The 14,185-nt window shown below is 42.8% G+C and overlaps 1 protein-coding gene across 1 annotated transcript; it reads right to left on the minus strand.

Moving 5' to 3' along the window:
* Positions 1-257: 257 nt before the first annotated feature.
* On the minus strand, positions 258-4,461 carry tnxba (tenascin XBa). Its single transcript, XM_063484837.1, has 14 exons — positions 4,341-4,461; positions 4,109-4,240; positions 2,842-4,023; positions 2,633-2,755; positions 2,338-2,481; positions 2,119-2,238; positions 1,888-2,043; positions 1,611-1,723; positions 1,379-1,511; positions 1,154-1,305; positions 974-1,070; positions 706-867; positions 455-618; positions 258-356 (listed from the first exon to the last, which is right to left on the minus strand). The coding sequence occupies exons 1-14, from the start codon at positions 4,459-4,461 to the stop codon at positions 258-260; spliced, it is 2,898 nt and encodes a 965-aa protein (XP_063340907.1).
* Between the last annotated feature and the right edge of the window lie 9,724 nt (positions 4,462-14,185).

The following is a 14,185-nucleotide window of genomic DNA, read 5'->3' on the forward strand; positions in this document are numbered from 1 at the left end:
CAGGGAGAACAGTAGAACAGAATTCAAAAGTTACAATAAAACTGACATAACACCTTAGTTGTTACGTCTCCTATAAAAACAGATCAGAAAATTACTTGAGCATTGAATCAAATGAACTGACAGCTGCAGCTATCAAAACAACTATTGGTTATTTTATTCGGACAGAGACACAGAAACCGTGAGATCCAAGGTTCTCGAAAATTTCTGGAGCTTTAATTTTCTGTCAGATGCAGAGTTTCATGGAGACTGGTCCATCCTTAACCATGAGTTGCAGGGGAGAACCTGGAGGGTCTGAACTTCATCTCAGTAAAGGGAATGGAGGAGTCTTTACCTTTCCAGTCTATCCAGACTATTCCCTAGAGCAGAAACAGAAAAAGAAAATCTATCATATTTGGCCAGTGTGCTTTATCACAAAAGATAAAAACATTTAGAAATCAGCAGAGATTAGTCGTGCCTGATTGTTACTGTTGATGCCATAAAGACCATTGAGGTTGACCTTGTAACAGTTTTTATACCACCAGCCTCCCATGTAGGCCTTGGCACAGTGGATCCCCATGGGATCAGGGTTCTTGTCTCGGGTTGAGAATGGACGACCGTTATGGTACCTCATAGAGTCACCTGTCAGAAAAGTGCATTGATATTAAGATCCAAATTGTCAGGTATAACTGCACTTGTTTTGTTTTAATGCAGTTTTTGAAAGTGGACCTGCTGTTCCGGTGTAGCCAGACACGGTGAGCATATAGTGCCTCGTCTCTGAATCGACAGAGAAGTTCGTGTAGTGAGCGTAGACGGTATGGTTTCCAGATCGCATATCCACTCTCAGACTCACAGGGCCAACATTAGTCAGGTTGTGCAGGAGCTCATTTCCTGGTGGGAGTTGGGAGAAAATATGCCGTTTAAGCAGATGTAGTGAAAACAAAACAAAACACTTTGAATCAGATAAAGTGATTAGAAGCTTGGCTTTATACTGTACCAAGCCAGAATTCTTCACTCAGGTTTCCAAAGCCAGCTTTGTATTCACTCCATGTTCTGAAAAAATCTGTTTTTCCATTCATCCTCCTCTGGAACACCTGCAAAACACAGAGACCGCTGTCTAAAACCCAAATAAAAGTCTATTTTTGACTTTTATTCAAGTGACTGCAGTTTGTCTTACTGTCCAGCCGCCTCCATCAGTCTCCATGTCACAGTAGACTCTAACTGCTCGCCCCTCTTGTCCTTGAGGGTAGATGTCCAACTCTCCTGAGTGCAGAGCTCCATTCAGCAGCTCCTGAGAGCACTCGGTAGGGAACGGGAAGCGCAGTTTTCCTAACAGATAAAGAAAATTAGTTTTTAGAGTAATCACAAGATGGGATTACATTGCAACACGTAAAATGCATACCTGTGATGAATTCTGTGGTAACAACAGATGTATAGTGTCCATCTCTCTCGCCTTGCACCACAACAAAATAGCGGGACATGGGCAAAAGCCCAGTCAACTTGTACTCTGTGATGGTGGGCTCCAGAATCACCTCCTAATATAAACACAGTAACACACACAGAGCTTTGAAATTCTGTAAAAGTCGGGTCTCTCTTTAATTATTGTATACTAAAGATCAAAAATTGCAACCGACCTTTGTCTCCTCTCCGGCCACCTGATAGAGCACTTTGTAGCTGTGATAAACGGCAGGGGTGGCTCTCCAAGCTATGACTGCACTTCGAGCCCCAACTTCACTGGCTTTGACCACTGAGAGACACAAGAAGCCCCTTGGCAGTTTTTCTTTTTTCTTTTTTTAAGTTTACTCACTTAAAACTAAACATACTCTCTAGGTTGCTCATCCATGAAGGATTATTTTATTCTCTCTTGTTTAAGATTATGATTTTACTTCATTTTCCCACCCTTTTGCTCACCATTTGCAGTAGTAAATGTTGTTGAGATGGCTATACTCTGCAGACTGTCCTTCTGGCTCAGCACTTTGACCCTGTAGAGGGTGCCTCTCTGCAGGCCTCTCAACTGGTGCTCCACTGAGTTTCCTGACAAGGTCACGGTCACTGTCACATTAGGAGCTGTGGCAAGAAGAGCACTCCGCTTAGTCGCAAGCACTTATTCATTAGTCATTATGTCAGTGCAGCCACACTCACTCTTAGAGGACTCGTAGCTGATGATGAAGCGGTCTACTTTCCCTAGACTGGGAGTCCACTGCAGCACAGCTCTGGTGTCTGTCACATTGACAACTTGAAGATGCGTTGGAGGGGCGGGCACTGGAGTTTGGATATTATCCACAGTGTTTATGTTTTATTTTTGCACTCCAAGACAAAGACAGTAGCCTTTTATAATAGTAAACTTGTCTAAGATTGTACCTGTGGTGATGACGGATGTGAGTGGATCACTCTGGAATTGGCCTTGTGTCGTAGTTACAGTGATTATGTAGGAAGACCCAGCAGACAGCTTGGACAGAACAACATAAGACTGCTTAGAGCCCACTGTCACCAAGCGGTTCTCCCCTGTCAGGACGACAACACCACAATGAGACACTAAGAACATTTCCTAATAAACTGACATTAACCTTCACTTGGGTTGAGCTGGCATTAATTAAGTGTTTTATGCTGGATAACTCTGGTCTGAGATAAACAATATGAGCATTACTTAATAGACCTGTTAAAATGTTGGTGTATGTGACCCTGAAGCCTGTGAACGTTGTCTTTGGTTTGGACCAGGAAACATTGAGAGAAGACTCTGTGACATTACCGAAAACCATCTCTGTGGCTGGCTCAGGACCTAGCAAGAGAAAAAAGTACAACATAGTGTATTATTTGCTTAGATATTGATGGACTTATACATAAACGTTTTCCTGCTGTTATTACCTGTGGTTGCAGTTACTCTGTGAATCTTTGATCTTCTCTGTGCTGCTGTACCATATATATGCAGGACATAGCGCGTGTTTGCCCGCAAATTACTGAACTCCACAGAGCGCACATTACCCGGGACCACCATCGAGATCCTCTTGGTGTCAGCTTTAACTTTTGATCCATCAGCTTTCCTGGAGGAGGCAGTTGTGTTGGTGCGCTCACTCTGTACTAAGACTTCAGTTGCGTTCCTAGCTGCAGAGGGCTTTTGTCCTGGAAGAGCTTCCTCCTCAAAGTCCTCGTAACCATCTTCATCGCCTTCTGTCTGTGGCTCTCTTCTGATCACAGTGAAGTTCTTAAACATCCCTTGGGGTGCTAACCATGTGACTGTGAAGCTGTGGGAAGATATTTTTACAGCCTTCACAGATCCTAATCCAGACCCTCCAGTCCTCTTGATGCTGATCCCTGAGTCATGGTGAGTTGTTTTGTCATGATGAGATTTAGTCTTATCTGATGCAGCTCCAATGGTTCGATTCAATACATCCAGATTTATTTGTGTTCCTTTCCCAGTCTTGTCAGTTTTTTTGTCCACAGTCTGCACAATTAGAGTGTCTAATTTACCTGTCTTTTTTGGTTTATGGCCAGATGACTGAGATACATTCTTTTCACCCTTCGTGGACTGCTCCAAAATGCCCTTGTCTGTTTTGGTTTTGGTTGTCCCTGTGCCCTTGGAGATGGTTGTGTCAGTTTTAGAAACCTTCTTCACATTGCTTTGTGTTGCATTATTTTGTGGTTCATCTTTCAGATGGTCAGACGTTGAAAATGTTCTGCTGCCAGTCCCGTCTTTAATGTTGGTTTCTGAGGCTGAGGGTGTTGTTTTGCCTTTTCGGGTTACCTCCTTCTTGTTTTCCTCTTGTTTCAGGAGACTTTTGTCAACAGTTGGGCGACTGGTGTTTTCAGGATTTGAAGAAGCTTTAGTAGTTGTTTTCTTCGCAGCGGTGTCTTCTTTCACTTGTGTTTTATCAACAGCTCCTTTGGCATTAGTGGCTTCTTTAGGTGTAGTGTCAGTCTCAGACACATTCTTCTGGAAAAGTGTTTGTTCTGCTTTGGTATTTTTCTCCTGCATGCTGTCCTTTCCTTTTTTCACCTGCAGGATTACAGTCTCCACTGTTGGCTGGATGGTGCTCCCTTTGCTAGCTTCTGAAAAGCCCAGGGAGAGGCCGCATCATTCAAAGGTTACATAAAAATATTTATTTTTTCTCATTTTATTGCAAACATCACTTACTTTTGCCACACTCGGCTCCTTGTGCACACTTACTGCAGTCTAGACCCATGAATCCTTTGTGGCAGATACATTTACCCTTCTCACATTTCCCATTGTCGCCACAGTCATTTGGACAGTTTGTAGAGCATGGACCTGGGCAGAAACAAACAGAACAAGAAATGTTTAATCCTGTCTATACTGAATAGTGTTTAAAATTATAAAATATGGTGATTAAATCATAAGAAAATGATACATTTATCTTTGAGAAAGGACATCTCTCTTTCGAGCCGAGCCACACGGCCTTTCAGTTCAGCCATTTCAACCTCACACTCTCCACTGCAGCCACCAGGCAACAAACTGATCTTATGAGTCATCACGAGTGGAGCACCAGGTTTCAGCTTCAGCTCCTGCTCCTTGGTGTTGCTTGAGTCGCAGCCCTCACTGATAACCACTTTGATGGGCTGTGAAGAGGCAGGCTTGTCTTTGCTGGATTCTTTGATTAAAACTGTGTCATTGGCAGAGGTTGTGACCTTTTCTTTGTCAGTTGTCTTTGCTGGAGTCTCCGGTGGCAACACAGTAGGAACTTTTGTGGGAGAAGGCTTGCCCTTGGACTTCACGTCATTGATGGTGGGGGACCTATCAACAACAGTTTGATTGACAGATGGTGCGGGGTTGTTTTTTGTGGCAGCAGTGGACTTTTTAAATGTTGACTGAGTATTTTGAACTACGGTGGTGGCAGGCCTGTCTTTGGCAGTGTTCCCATGATCAGTTGAAGGAGACCTAATTAGAATAGTCTGATTGCCAGAGGGCTGAAGTTTGTGTTTCGTGGGTTTAGCTCCGCTGGATGAAGTAGTCTTTGTGGATGTTGGCTGAACATTTAGAATTCCAGTGGGGGAATGCTTGTCTTTGCTTCCTTTTACTTCACCACCTGAGGCTGTCTTAGGGGACTTAGTCTGGTTAACTGGGACTGTGTGCTTGTCTTTGTTTGAGAGGATGCTTCTGGGTGTAGTAGCCTTTACCGCTGACGGAGTGGTCTGAATTACTGTTGGGCTGTGCCTGCCTTTGGTGGTCAGTGTAACATTGGCTGTTGGAGATTTTTGCCTGGTAGCTGGAGTGGGTAAAACTGTCTGATTGATGGCATTTGGCTTAAGGGTGAGCTGGTTGGTCTGTTTGTCAGGGAGAGCAGTGGTTTTTGGTTTTGAACGGGTAAATGCTGCACTGGCTTTGGTCACATCACTTCCTGTGGAGTCTCTCTTCTCATTGGTTGTGGTTTGAATAGAGGGAAATGGGGTGAGAAGGAGGAGTAGTCCTAGAGTAAATAACATTTTGATCCAGCAACTGTGGTCAGAGATGCTTCAGTGGAACTGAATTTACGTTACTGTAAATCTATGAATTCCTTCTTCTATATTTTGCTTTTTTCTTTGCCAGGTCTCACCTGGAAATGAAGACAGAAATAAAGAAAGAGCTGAATTATGGCAGAGTTGAATGCAGGAAACACTAACGTAGGCCATTTTATAGCTGATTTTTGAGTTCCAAGTAGGACTTTAATGAGCATACATATATCTTTTACAGGACTGACCAGCATCACATTCACAGAGCTCCCATTCACACTTAAAGCTCCTCAGTAGAACTGGCTAATCAGAGACTGGCAGCAATTTAAAAAGTGGTTAACTGACAAGACAAAGGCCTAGTCCATTTCTGGCTTCTAAGTACTTACTTTTTCTGTTCAGTTTCAAAAAACATTTAGATTTTTAGATTTTTTTTCCTGAAAAACAAACTTACTGAAAAAATCTAATTGTTTTTGTTGTTTGTTTTTTGTAGTCTATTGCTTAAAAATCTATTTTTCAATTGTTTCAAGTTTTTCCAGAGAGGAAAATACACATATGATGGAGAACTCTCAAAAATAAAATATCAGATATGATACACTAGATGTTAAAGTGTTAATGCAGAAGCTGTATGCTGTGAGCTGACCTTTAGAGTTAACTAAGCAGATTTATTTAAATGACCTTTTAAGTATTTCCTTTGAGCTTTGCCACTTATATATACTATAAATATACTATATACCTAAATACTCATAACTGGAAAAAATGTCCAAACCTCTGTTATGTGCTTTTTACAATAAAGCTGCTGTAAAAATTGACACAGACATGCATCCAGATATTCAGAAGTGTTCCAAGTGTTCAGTTGTAAAGTGACTGCTGTTCAAACCAAGTAAGGTCTAAGTCACTGGACACTGAGCAGGAAGGAAAAAGGTGACCTGAGTGGGAAATTCAGAGTGTGCCACTGAGACTATGTGGCCAGGTAACAGAGCTTTACTGTAAGAACTGTGGGACACAGTATGTCTTTCACTATACAGACGGTTACATAAAGCTCGTCACCCACAACTCATAAAACCACAAAAGAAAATACGTCCAGCCTTGCTTTTAAATGGGCTTCAGTGCTGGTTGAATTAATAAGTATTCTTTATTTCTAAAACAGAAATTGTTGAACAATGATAGAATTCATTTTGATTCCATGAAGAGGCATTAAAACTAAAAGGAAAAATTTAGCAATAATGTAACAATAATGCAATATTGCATTGTTTTTCCACTGCACTCACAAAAACTACTATTTATAAATCCTTTTCACTGTAAATAAAACAAGGAAAGAATCAATACCAGAGCCCTTTCTACTCATTAAGACACAGAAAATTATAACTCAAAATTATACTCTACAAATAAACAATAAGATTAAAAACCCATCCACACAAACACACCTGAAAGTAGGATGCTAGTTATTCCAATAATTGCAGTTTTCACTCTATCTTCCCAAAAAAGGGGAATAAAAAGTTGCACTTACTTGAATAATGACTTAGTTCTGTCTTTATCTCTTTCTTTGACTTTCTCCCTCCATCTAATTGGAAGAGCGGACACAGAACTTCTTCATCTAACCTGAGAGGAAAGAGGTGAGAAGAAGGACCACCACTAGAAAGGAGGAGAGTGATAAAGTCTGCTCCTACTTAAGGAAAATCCCCCCACCCCCACGCCCTTTACCCAATCTTATGGTCCCACTCTCTCAACCACCATGAAAAATATTTGTATTGGACTTACAAAAAGGCATGGTATTTTACACTGGTTTCTGTATCTAACATGACAAGTTACTCTGTTTTATTTGCTTGCATAAAGAAAGCACATTTTGCTTCATATAGCATAAATTCCATGTTAAAACCAACGATAGAGTTGATTCAAGATGATTTCATTTACTCTTTCTCAACAACACACTGAATTGTTGAACACAGCAATTGAATTGCTGAATTGTTTTAATCAATCAATTAAATCGTATCTATTTAATTTAAAATTATTATAACTCAGCTTTGCAGATTGTATAGCAGTTATTTCACAAATGTCTGTCACATGTAACTTGCCTTATACCAAAGATTGCTGCTAACAGCACACAGTTTTTGGCTGAATAAAGCCCTGGTGTGAGAATCATGATTCATCTGGAATACATAACACTGTGGGCATTCAGAGCAGACTCTGGGGGACAGGAACCTCTCTCTATATGAATTGGCTGTTTGTTGGAAGTAATGAGATGTAACTACGTGGGAGTTATGTAAGTGACCAAATATCCACCAGATTTAAAGAATCCTCTGTGGATGCATTGCATCTCAGACAAGATGGCCACCCACCAACCCACCTTTTGTAAACCACATGAAGACAAGTAGGCTATATCAAGGGTGCAGAGCAAACGAGGTATGTAAGTGACATTCATCTAAATGTACAAGAGAGCATATAGGTTAAGACACTGAGCTAACATAAGAAACATAAGGCAAGGCAAGGCAAGGCAAGTTTATTTATATAGCACAATTCAACAACAAGGTGATTCAAAGTGCTTTACAGAGACATTAAAAACAAAAACAAATAAAAAGCATGATTTGAAATTGATTAAGACAAGCAAACAAACAAACAAACAAAACAGTATATAAAATCAAAAATCAAAACAGTAGATAAAATCAGAACAGTAGATAAGATCAGTAGTTAAAATGTAAGTTTTGAAATTTAAGCTTCAAAGTGTGGATTTGGTGCTTTATTCAAAAGCAGCTGAGAATAGGTGAGTCTTCAACCTGGATTTAAATAAACTGAGTGTTTCAGCTGATCTGAGGCTTTCTGGGAGTTTGTTCCAGATATATGGAGCATAAAAGCTGAATGCAGCTTCTCCGTGTCTGGTTCTGACTCTGGGAACTGATAAAAAACCGGATCCAGATGACCTGAGGGATCTGGAAGGTTCATACTGGGTCAGGAGGTCACTGATGTATTTTGGTCCTAAACCATTCAGAGCTTTATAGACCAGCATCAGAACTTTAAAGTCTATCCTCTGACGGACAGGCAGCCAGTGTAAAGACCTCAGAGCTGGACTGATGTGGTCCACTTTTTTGGTCTTAGTGAGGACTCGAGCAGCAGAGTTCTGAATGAGCTGTAGTTGTCTGACTGATTTTTTAGGTAGACCTGTAAAGATGCTGTTACAGTAATCAAGCCTACTAAAGATGAATGCATGGACTAGTTTTTCCAGGTCCTGTTGAGACATCAGATCTTTTATCCTTGAAATATTCTTGAGGTGATAGTAAGCTGATTTTGTTATTGTCTTAATGTGTTTTTCTAAGTTTAGGTCTGCATCCATCACTACACCCAAATTTCTCGCCTGGTTTGTGGTTTTTAGGTGTATAGATTGAAGTTCTCTGGTGACCTGTAATCGTTTTTCTTTGGCTCCAAAGACTATTACTTTAGTTTTGTTTTTGTTTAGCTGGAGAAAATTGTGGCACAACCAGTCATTAATTTCTTCAATGCATTTACCAAGAGCCTGTACAGGGCCTCGGTCTCCTGGTGACATTGTGATATATATTTGTGTGTCATCTGCATAGCTATGATAGTTTATTTTGTTGTTCTTTATAATCTGTGCCAGTGGGAGCATGTAAATGTTAAACAGAAGGGGTCCCAAGATGGAACCTTGGGGAACTCCACATGTGATACTTGTCTGCTCAGATGTGAAGTTACCTATTGATACAAAGTATTTCCTGTTTTCTAAGTATGTTTTGAACCAGTTTAGTACAGTTCCTGAAAGACCTGTCCAGTTCTCCAGTCGTTTGAGTAATATGTTGTGGTCAACTGTATCAAATGCTGCACTGAGATCCAGTAAAACTAAGACTGACATTTTTCCACTGTCTGTATTCAGACATATGTCATTAAACACTTTGGTCAGAGCAGTTTCAGTGCTGTGGTTCTGTCTGAAACCTGACTGGAAGGCATCATAGCAGTTATTCTGTGTTAAGAAGTAATTGAGCTGTTGAGAAACTGCTTTTTCAATGATCTTACTTAAAAATGGGAGATTTGAGATCGGCCTGTAGTTATTCATTTGTGTCTTGTCAAGATTGTCCTTTTTCAGCAGTTTTTAGTGATTCTGGAAACACACCTGACATTAAAGAAAAGTTGACGATCTGTAACAGGTCTGACTCCAAAGTCTTTGAGACCTTTTTGAAAAAACTTGTTGGCAGGACATCTAAACAGCAAGAGGAGGAGTTCAGTTGGCCTAAGATGTCCTCCAGGTCTTTGCTGTTAATAGGGTGAAACTGTTTGATGGTGTTTAAACAGTTTTTTGGTGGACACAGTACATATCCTGAATCTGCTGTTGATGTACCAATTGCTTGTCTAATCTTTTGGATTTTTTCTGTGAAGAATTTGGCAAAGTCATTGCAGGCCATGGTCGAATGAAGTTCAGCTGCCACTGACACAGGAGGGTTTGTTAGCCTGTCAACTGTAGAAAATAAGACCCGAGCATTATGACTGTTTTTGGTGATGATGTCAGAGAAGTAGGACCTCCTTGCACTCCTCAGTTGTAAATTATAATTGTGAAGTTTCTCTTTATAGATGTCATAATGAACCTGGAGGTTTGTTTTTCTCCATCTGCGCTCAGCTTTCCTACACTCTCTTTTTTCATTTTTCACCAGTGTGGAGTTTCTCCATGGAGACTTTTTCCTTCCAGAGATAACCTTCACCTTAATGGGAGCAATGGTGTCCATTACATTTAACATTTTAGCATTGAAGCTAGTGACGAGCTCATTGACTGAACCTCTGGACAGGTCAGGTGTTAATGGGAAGACCTGGTTAAAGATCTCACTACTGTGTTCAGTTATACACCGTTTTGTGATCACTGCTGTTGATATATTTGTGTGGGCTGAGATTTTACTTTCAAAGAAAACACAGTAATGATCAGACAGGCCCACATCAGACACAGTAACCTTTGAAATGCTCAGGCCCTTGGAGATCAGTAGGTCAAGAGTGTGTCCTCTATTATGTGTGGCTTCTGTTACATGCTGAGTCAGCCCAAAGTTGCCCAGAGTGTTACTCAGGTCTTTAGTCCCTTTGTCCTGAGGGTTGTCCACATGGATGTTAAAATCCCCAACAATAATTACACAGTCGAAATCAACACAGATCACAGACAGCAGTTCACTGAGGTCATTAAAAAAGTCTGTGCAGTATTTGGGAGGCCTGTAAACATTAAGAAACACAACTTTGGATGGAGCCTTCAGCTGTAAAGCCACATATTCAAAAGACTGAAAACTTCCAGGAGATAGCTGCTTACATTGAAATGATTCATTAAATAAGACAGCAACCCCTCCTCCTCTCCTGCTCACCCTGGCCTCACTGATAAAACTGTAGTTAGGAGGGGTCGTCTCAATGAGAACAGCTCCACTGTTACTTTGGTCCAACCAAGTTTCAGTTAAAAACATAAAATCAAGGCTGTGCTCAGTGATTAAATCATTAATTAAAAATGTTTTCCCAGCTAAAGATCTAACGTTTAATAAAGCCAACTTAAGTGTTTTAGAGGTATTATTTGCCCCCTCGTGTTTGGGAGCAGTCTGTGGCACACGAGGTATGTTTACTATATTTAAAGATCTGTGTGCAGAGTGCAGCTCTCTGTGTTTTGACCAGGCCACATGTCTCCTTCTGTCACCTAAAAGTACAGAAATTTTAAAACCTTCTAGTAAACAGGGTCCCAGCTTCTTCTGGGAAAAGTCACCACTGCCATAATCCTCACAGCCTGGACCCTCCACACATCACACATCAGACTGCGGAGACAGACAATGAAGGTGGTAAGGTGGAACTAAGGGGGGCGAGGCTGGGCAATGTGACTTCGATTGCTCTGTTGAGGGCGGGGCTCGATGGCGAACCTTTGGCTGCTCTGGTGGGGGGTTTATGGGGGACAAAAAGGGATTGGGCCGGGGGGTAGATCTGAGCCCAGCATTGACCCGCTCCATCATCTCCTCAGTGAATTTCAGGTGTGGGGAGGAGGGAGAAAGGGAGGGGGAGGGGGGTGATGGCCTGTCAGGGGTTTGGGGGACTGGGGAAGGTTGTGGTCCCTGGTCCTGGTCGTTGGTGTTGTTGAGAGAGTTGGAGGCAAATAGGGACCCCTCTTCTTGCCTCAGATGTCTCTCCTTTCTGAGGCTCTTCCCGGGTGTGGGCAGATGGAGCTCCTCCTCAAGGTTTCTGCTGGGCTTTATCTGTTCTTGGAGTACTGTTTGTTCCTCTTTATGAGATAACTCCTCGTTTATCTCAGCCCTGGTGCCAAGCACAGATGGATGATGTATGGAATAAAACAAGTTGGAGGTGAACAGTTTCACCCCTGACTTGTTAAAATTAAATCCATTTGCTTTAAACAGATGCCTGCGTTCCCAAAAAATATTAAAGTTGTTGATAAAATGCACTGAGTGGTCAGTACATGTTGATATAAGCCATTTATTCAGTGCAAACAATCTGCTGAATCTCTCGTCTCCTCCTCTGACGGGCGGTACAGGCCCACTGATGAATACAGCTGCATTCAGAGAGTTTACAGTATTTAATAATCCAGTAAAGAAGAACCTCCGACTGTTGTTTGGACACATCGTTTGACCCTGTATGCAGAACAGAGTCACCCACAATCAGAGTTTCAGGCCTAGCCTGTAGCTTTCCCTGTGGCCTTTTACTTTTCAACAGATTTTCAGACCTTACTTCGCTACTTTTAGATGGATGGTTGTCCGATATAGATCCAGGGTCCTTTGATAGTGGAGCAAATCTGTTCTGCAGTTTCTTTTTTTTTTGTTTTTTTTTGTCTGTCCCATTTGGTTCTTTAGCCGTCAGAATTGTTGTCTGAAGACCAACAAGGATACCAAATGGATTTATTTTGCCAAATGGATCATCATGGCATTGCCGTATTGGTCCATTTGATCAAACTTTGTTGTTATTATTTATTTTATTTTCAGTTGTTACAGATGGGACAGACATGACTGGGGGATAGGAAAGGGAGAAAGAAAGAGAGGAAGGAAAAGAAAAACAGAAGGGAAAAGGGACAGTGAGAAAGGGCACTTACAAAGACAAAGAGAAAAAAAAATCTCCTGGATCACCTGTTGAGAGAAAAAGAGAAAACAAGCAAAAAAACAACCAAACAAAGCAACATACTAAACACAACACCATCACGTTAATCTAGCTAAGTGTGAACAGCAGTAAATACTAAATATTGAATGTGGTTGTGCAGCACGCAGGACAGACAGCGCACAATGTGCTTTGAAGTAGCAGCTAAGAAAGGTGTAGTTTATGTCTACGAACAGTGAACACCCGTGTGCACACCTGTGTGGATCAGCGCGCTTGTATACAAAAGGTTTCCCCATGTAACAGTCTGCTAGAGGGTGTGGAGGGCCATAGCCCTGCCCCCCAGGGCATGAAGCAGGCATGGAGGAGATCCAGGCTCCAGACATCCAGAGGCCCCAGAGTGCGAGAGCCCAAGGAGTACCACCGGAGGGGCATCCGTGCCACCCTCCTGGGAAGGGCTGAGGAGATCCCCAGACGAGGGGTCACCCAGTAGCCACGGAGCAGAAGCCAGAGGGGGCTGCACTGGCGTGCCCGCCGGCTCTGCCGGCAGCCAGCTGTGCCAGAGTGAACAGAGTCGCAGGCCCCGAGGCCGGAGGCCCGAGGGCCCCCTTTGCCACGGAAGAGGCCTGACCGAGCGACAGGCACCAGGCCCCGCCAAGTAGCCACTGGGAGTGAGCTGGTGTATACCTGAGCGCCCAGCCCCGGACACCAAGAACCACCAATGCACCAACCCCTGAGGGCATCAGTTACCGGCAGGGAGTGTGGTGACGGGAGATAGGCCTCCACACTTTGGAGGGCCTGGGTGTTCCCAGAGAGGTGGAGTCTAAGACCCGACCTGACATATAGACACAGACAAACAGGCACACACAGACACAAACATGCTTTCCCACCCTCATGCACACATATACAAACACTCAGCACTCACCCAACGCAAGGATAGACATACATGGACATGTACACACAATCATACTCCCCAAACATACTCTATACCCCGGGTCCAGGTACCCTCGCCCCCAGAGGGGGAAAAGGCACCCAGACCCAAGAGATGTGACCCTTTCCCCCGGGGTGGAGGCAAGCAGACCACCCCAGGCTCCGCGGCAGCAGGGAGGCCAATCGGACAGCCAACAGTTCTGCAGTTTCACATTCAGTTGTTTTGGAGGTTTGTTGTTAACCTTCCTATTCACGGTTGTCCAGTCCTGTTTCCTCCCGTATACAGGGGTAGAAGAGCTTCTCTGTCTCGTGGGAAGTGAAGGCCAGTCGGTTTCAGAGATTCCAGCTGGCTGTGCTCTGCCTGTGATACGTCCTCCCCCTTCTAGGAGACATGATTTATGTCTTGGTTTTGCACCAAGACAGTCCAAGGGGGGATTATCGCTTGAGGATTTATAATAATGCACAGAGTCTACTTTCTTGGTCATGTTATCTGTGCTCCTTAGCTGTGTACTAGCTTGCTCATCGCCATTGCTTTGAATCAAAGGCAAGGTTGTTTCATTTCCACACAGTCCATTTACCTCCACGTTTACTTCTAAGCGATGAATTTTTGTCTCCAGTACTGCAATCTTCTGCAGGAGGCTGTGGTAGTCATCTGTGGAGAGGGAAGGCATCTTGTTGCTAGTTAGCCTAGCGGTTAGCACCTTTCCAGGCTATTGAGGCTGTTCGGTGTCCAGACGCTGTAATCAGGCTTCAGCTGTGTCTAGGCCACAGACACACGGAGCGCTGAGGA

The sequence above is a fragment of the Pelmatolapia mariae genome, linkage group LG10_11 (assembly GCF_036321145.2).
Source record: "Pelmatolapia mariae isolate MD_Pm_ZW linkage group LG10_11, Pm_UMD_F_2, whole genome shotgun sequence".
NCBI classification, from domain to species: domain Eukaryota; kingdom Metazoa; phylum Chordata; class Actinopteri; order Cichliformes; family Cichlidae; genus Pelmatolapia; species Pelmatolapia mariae.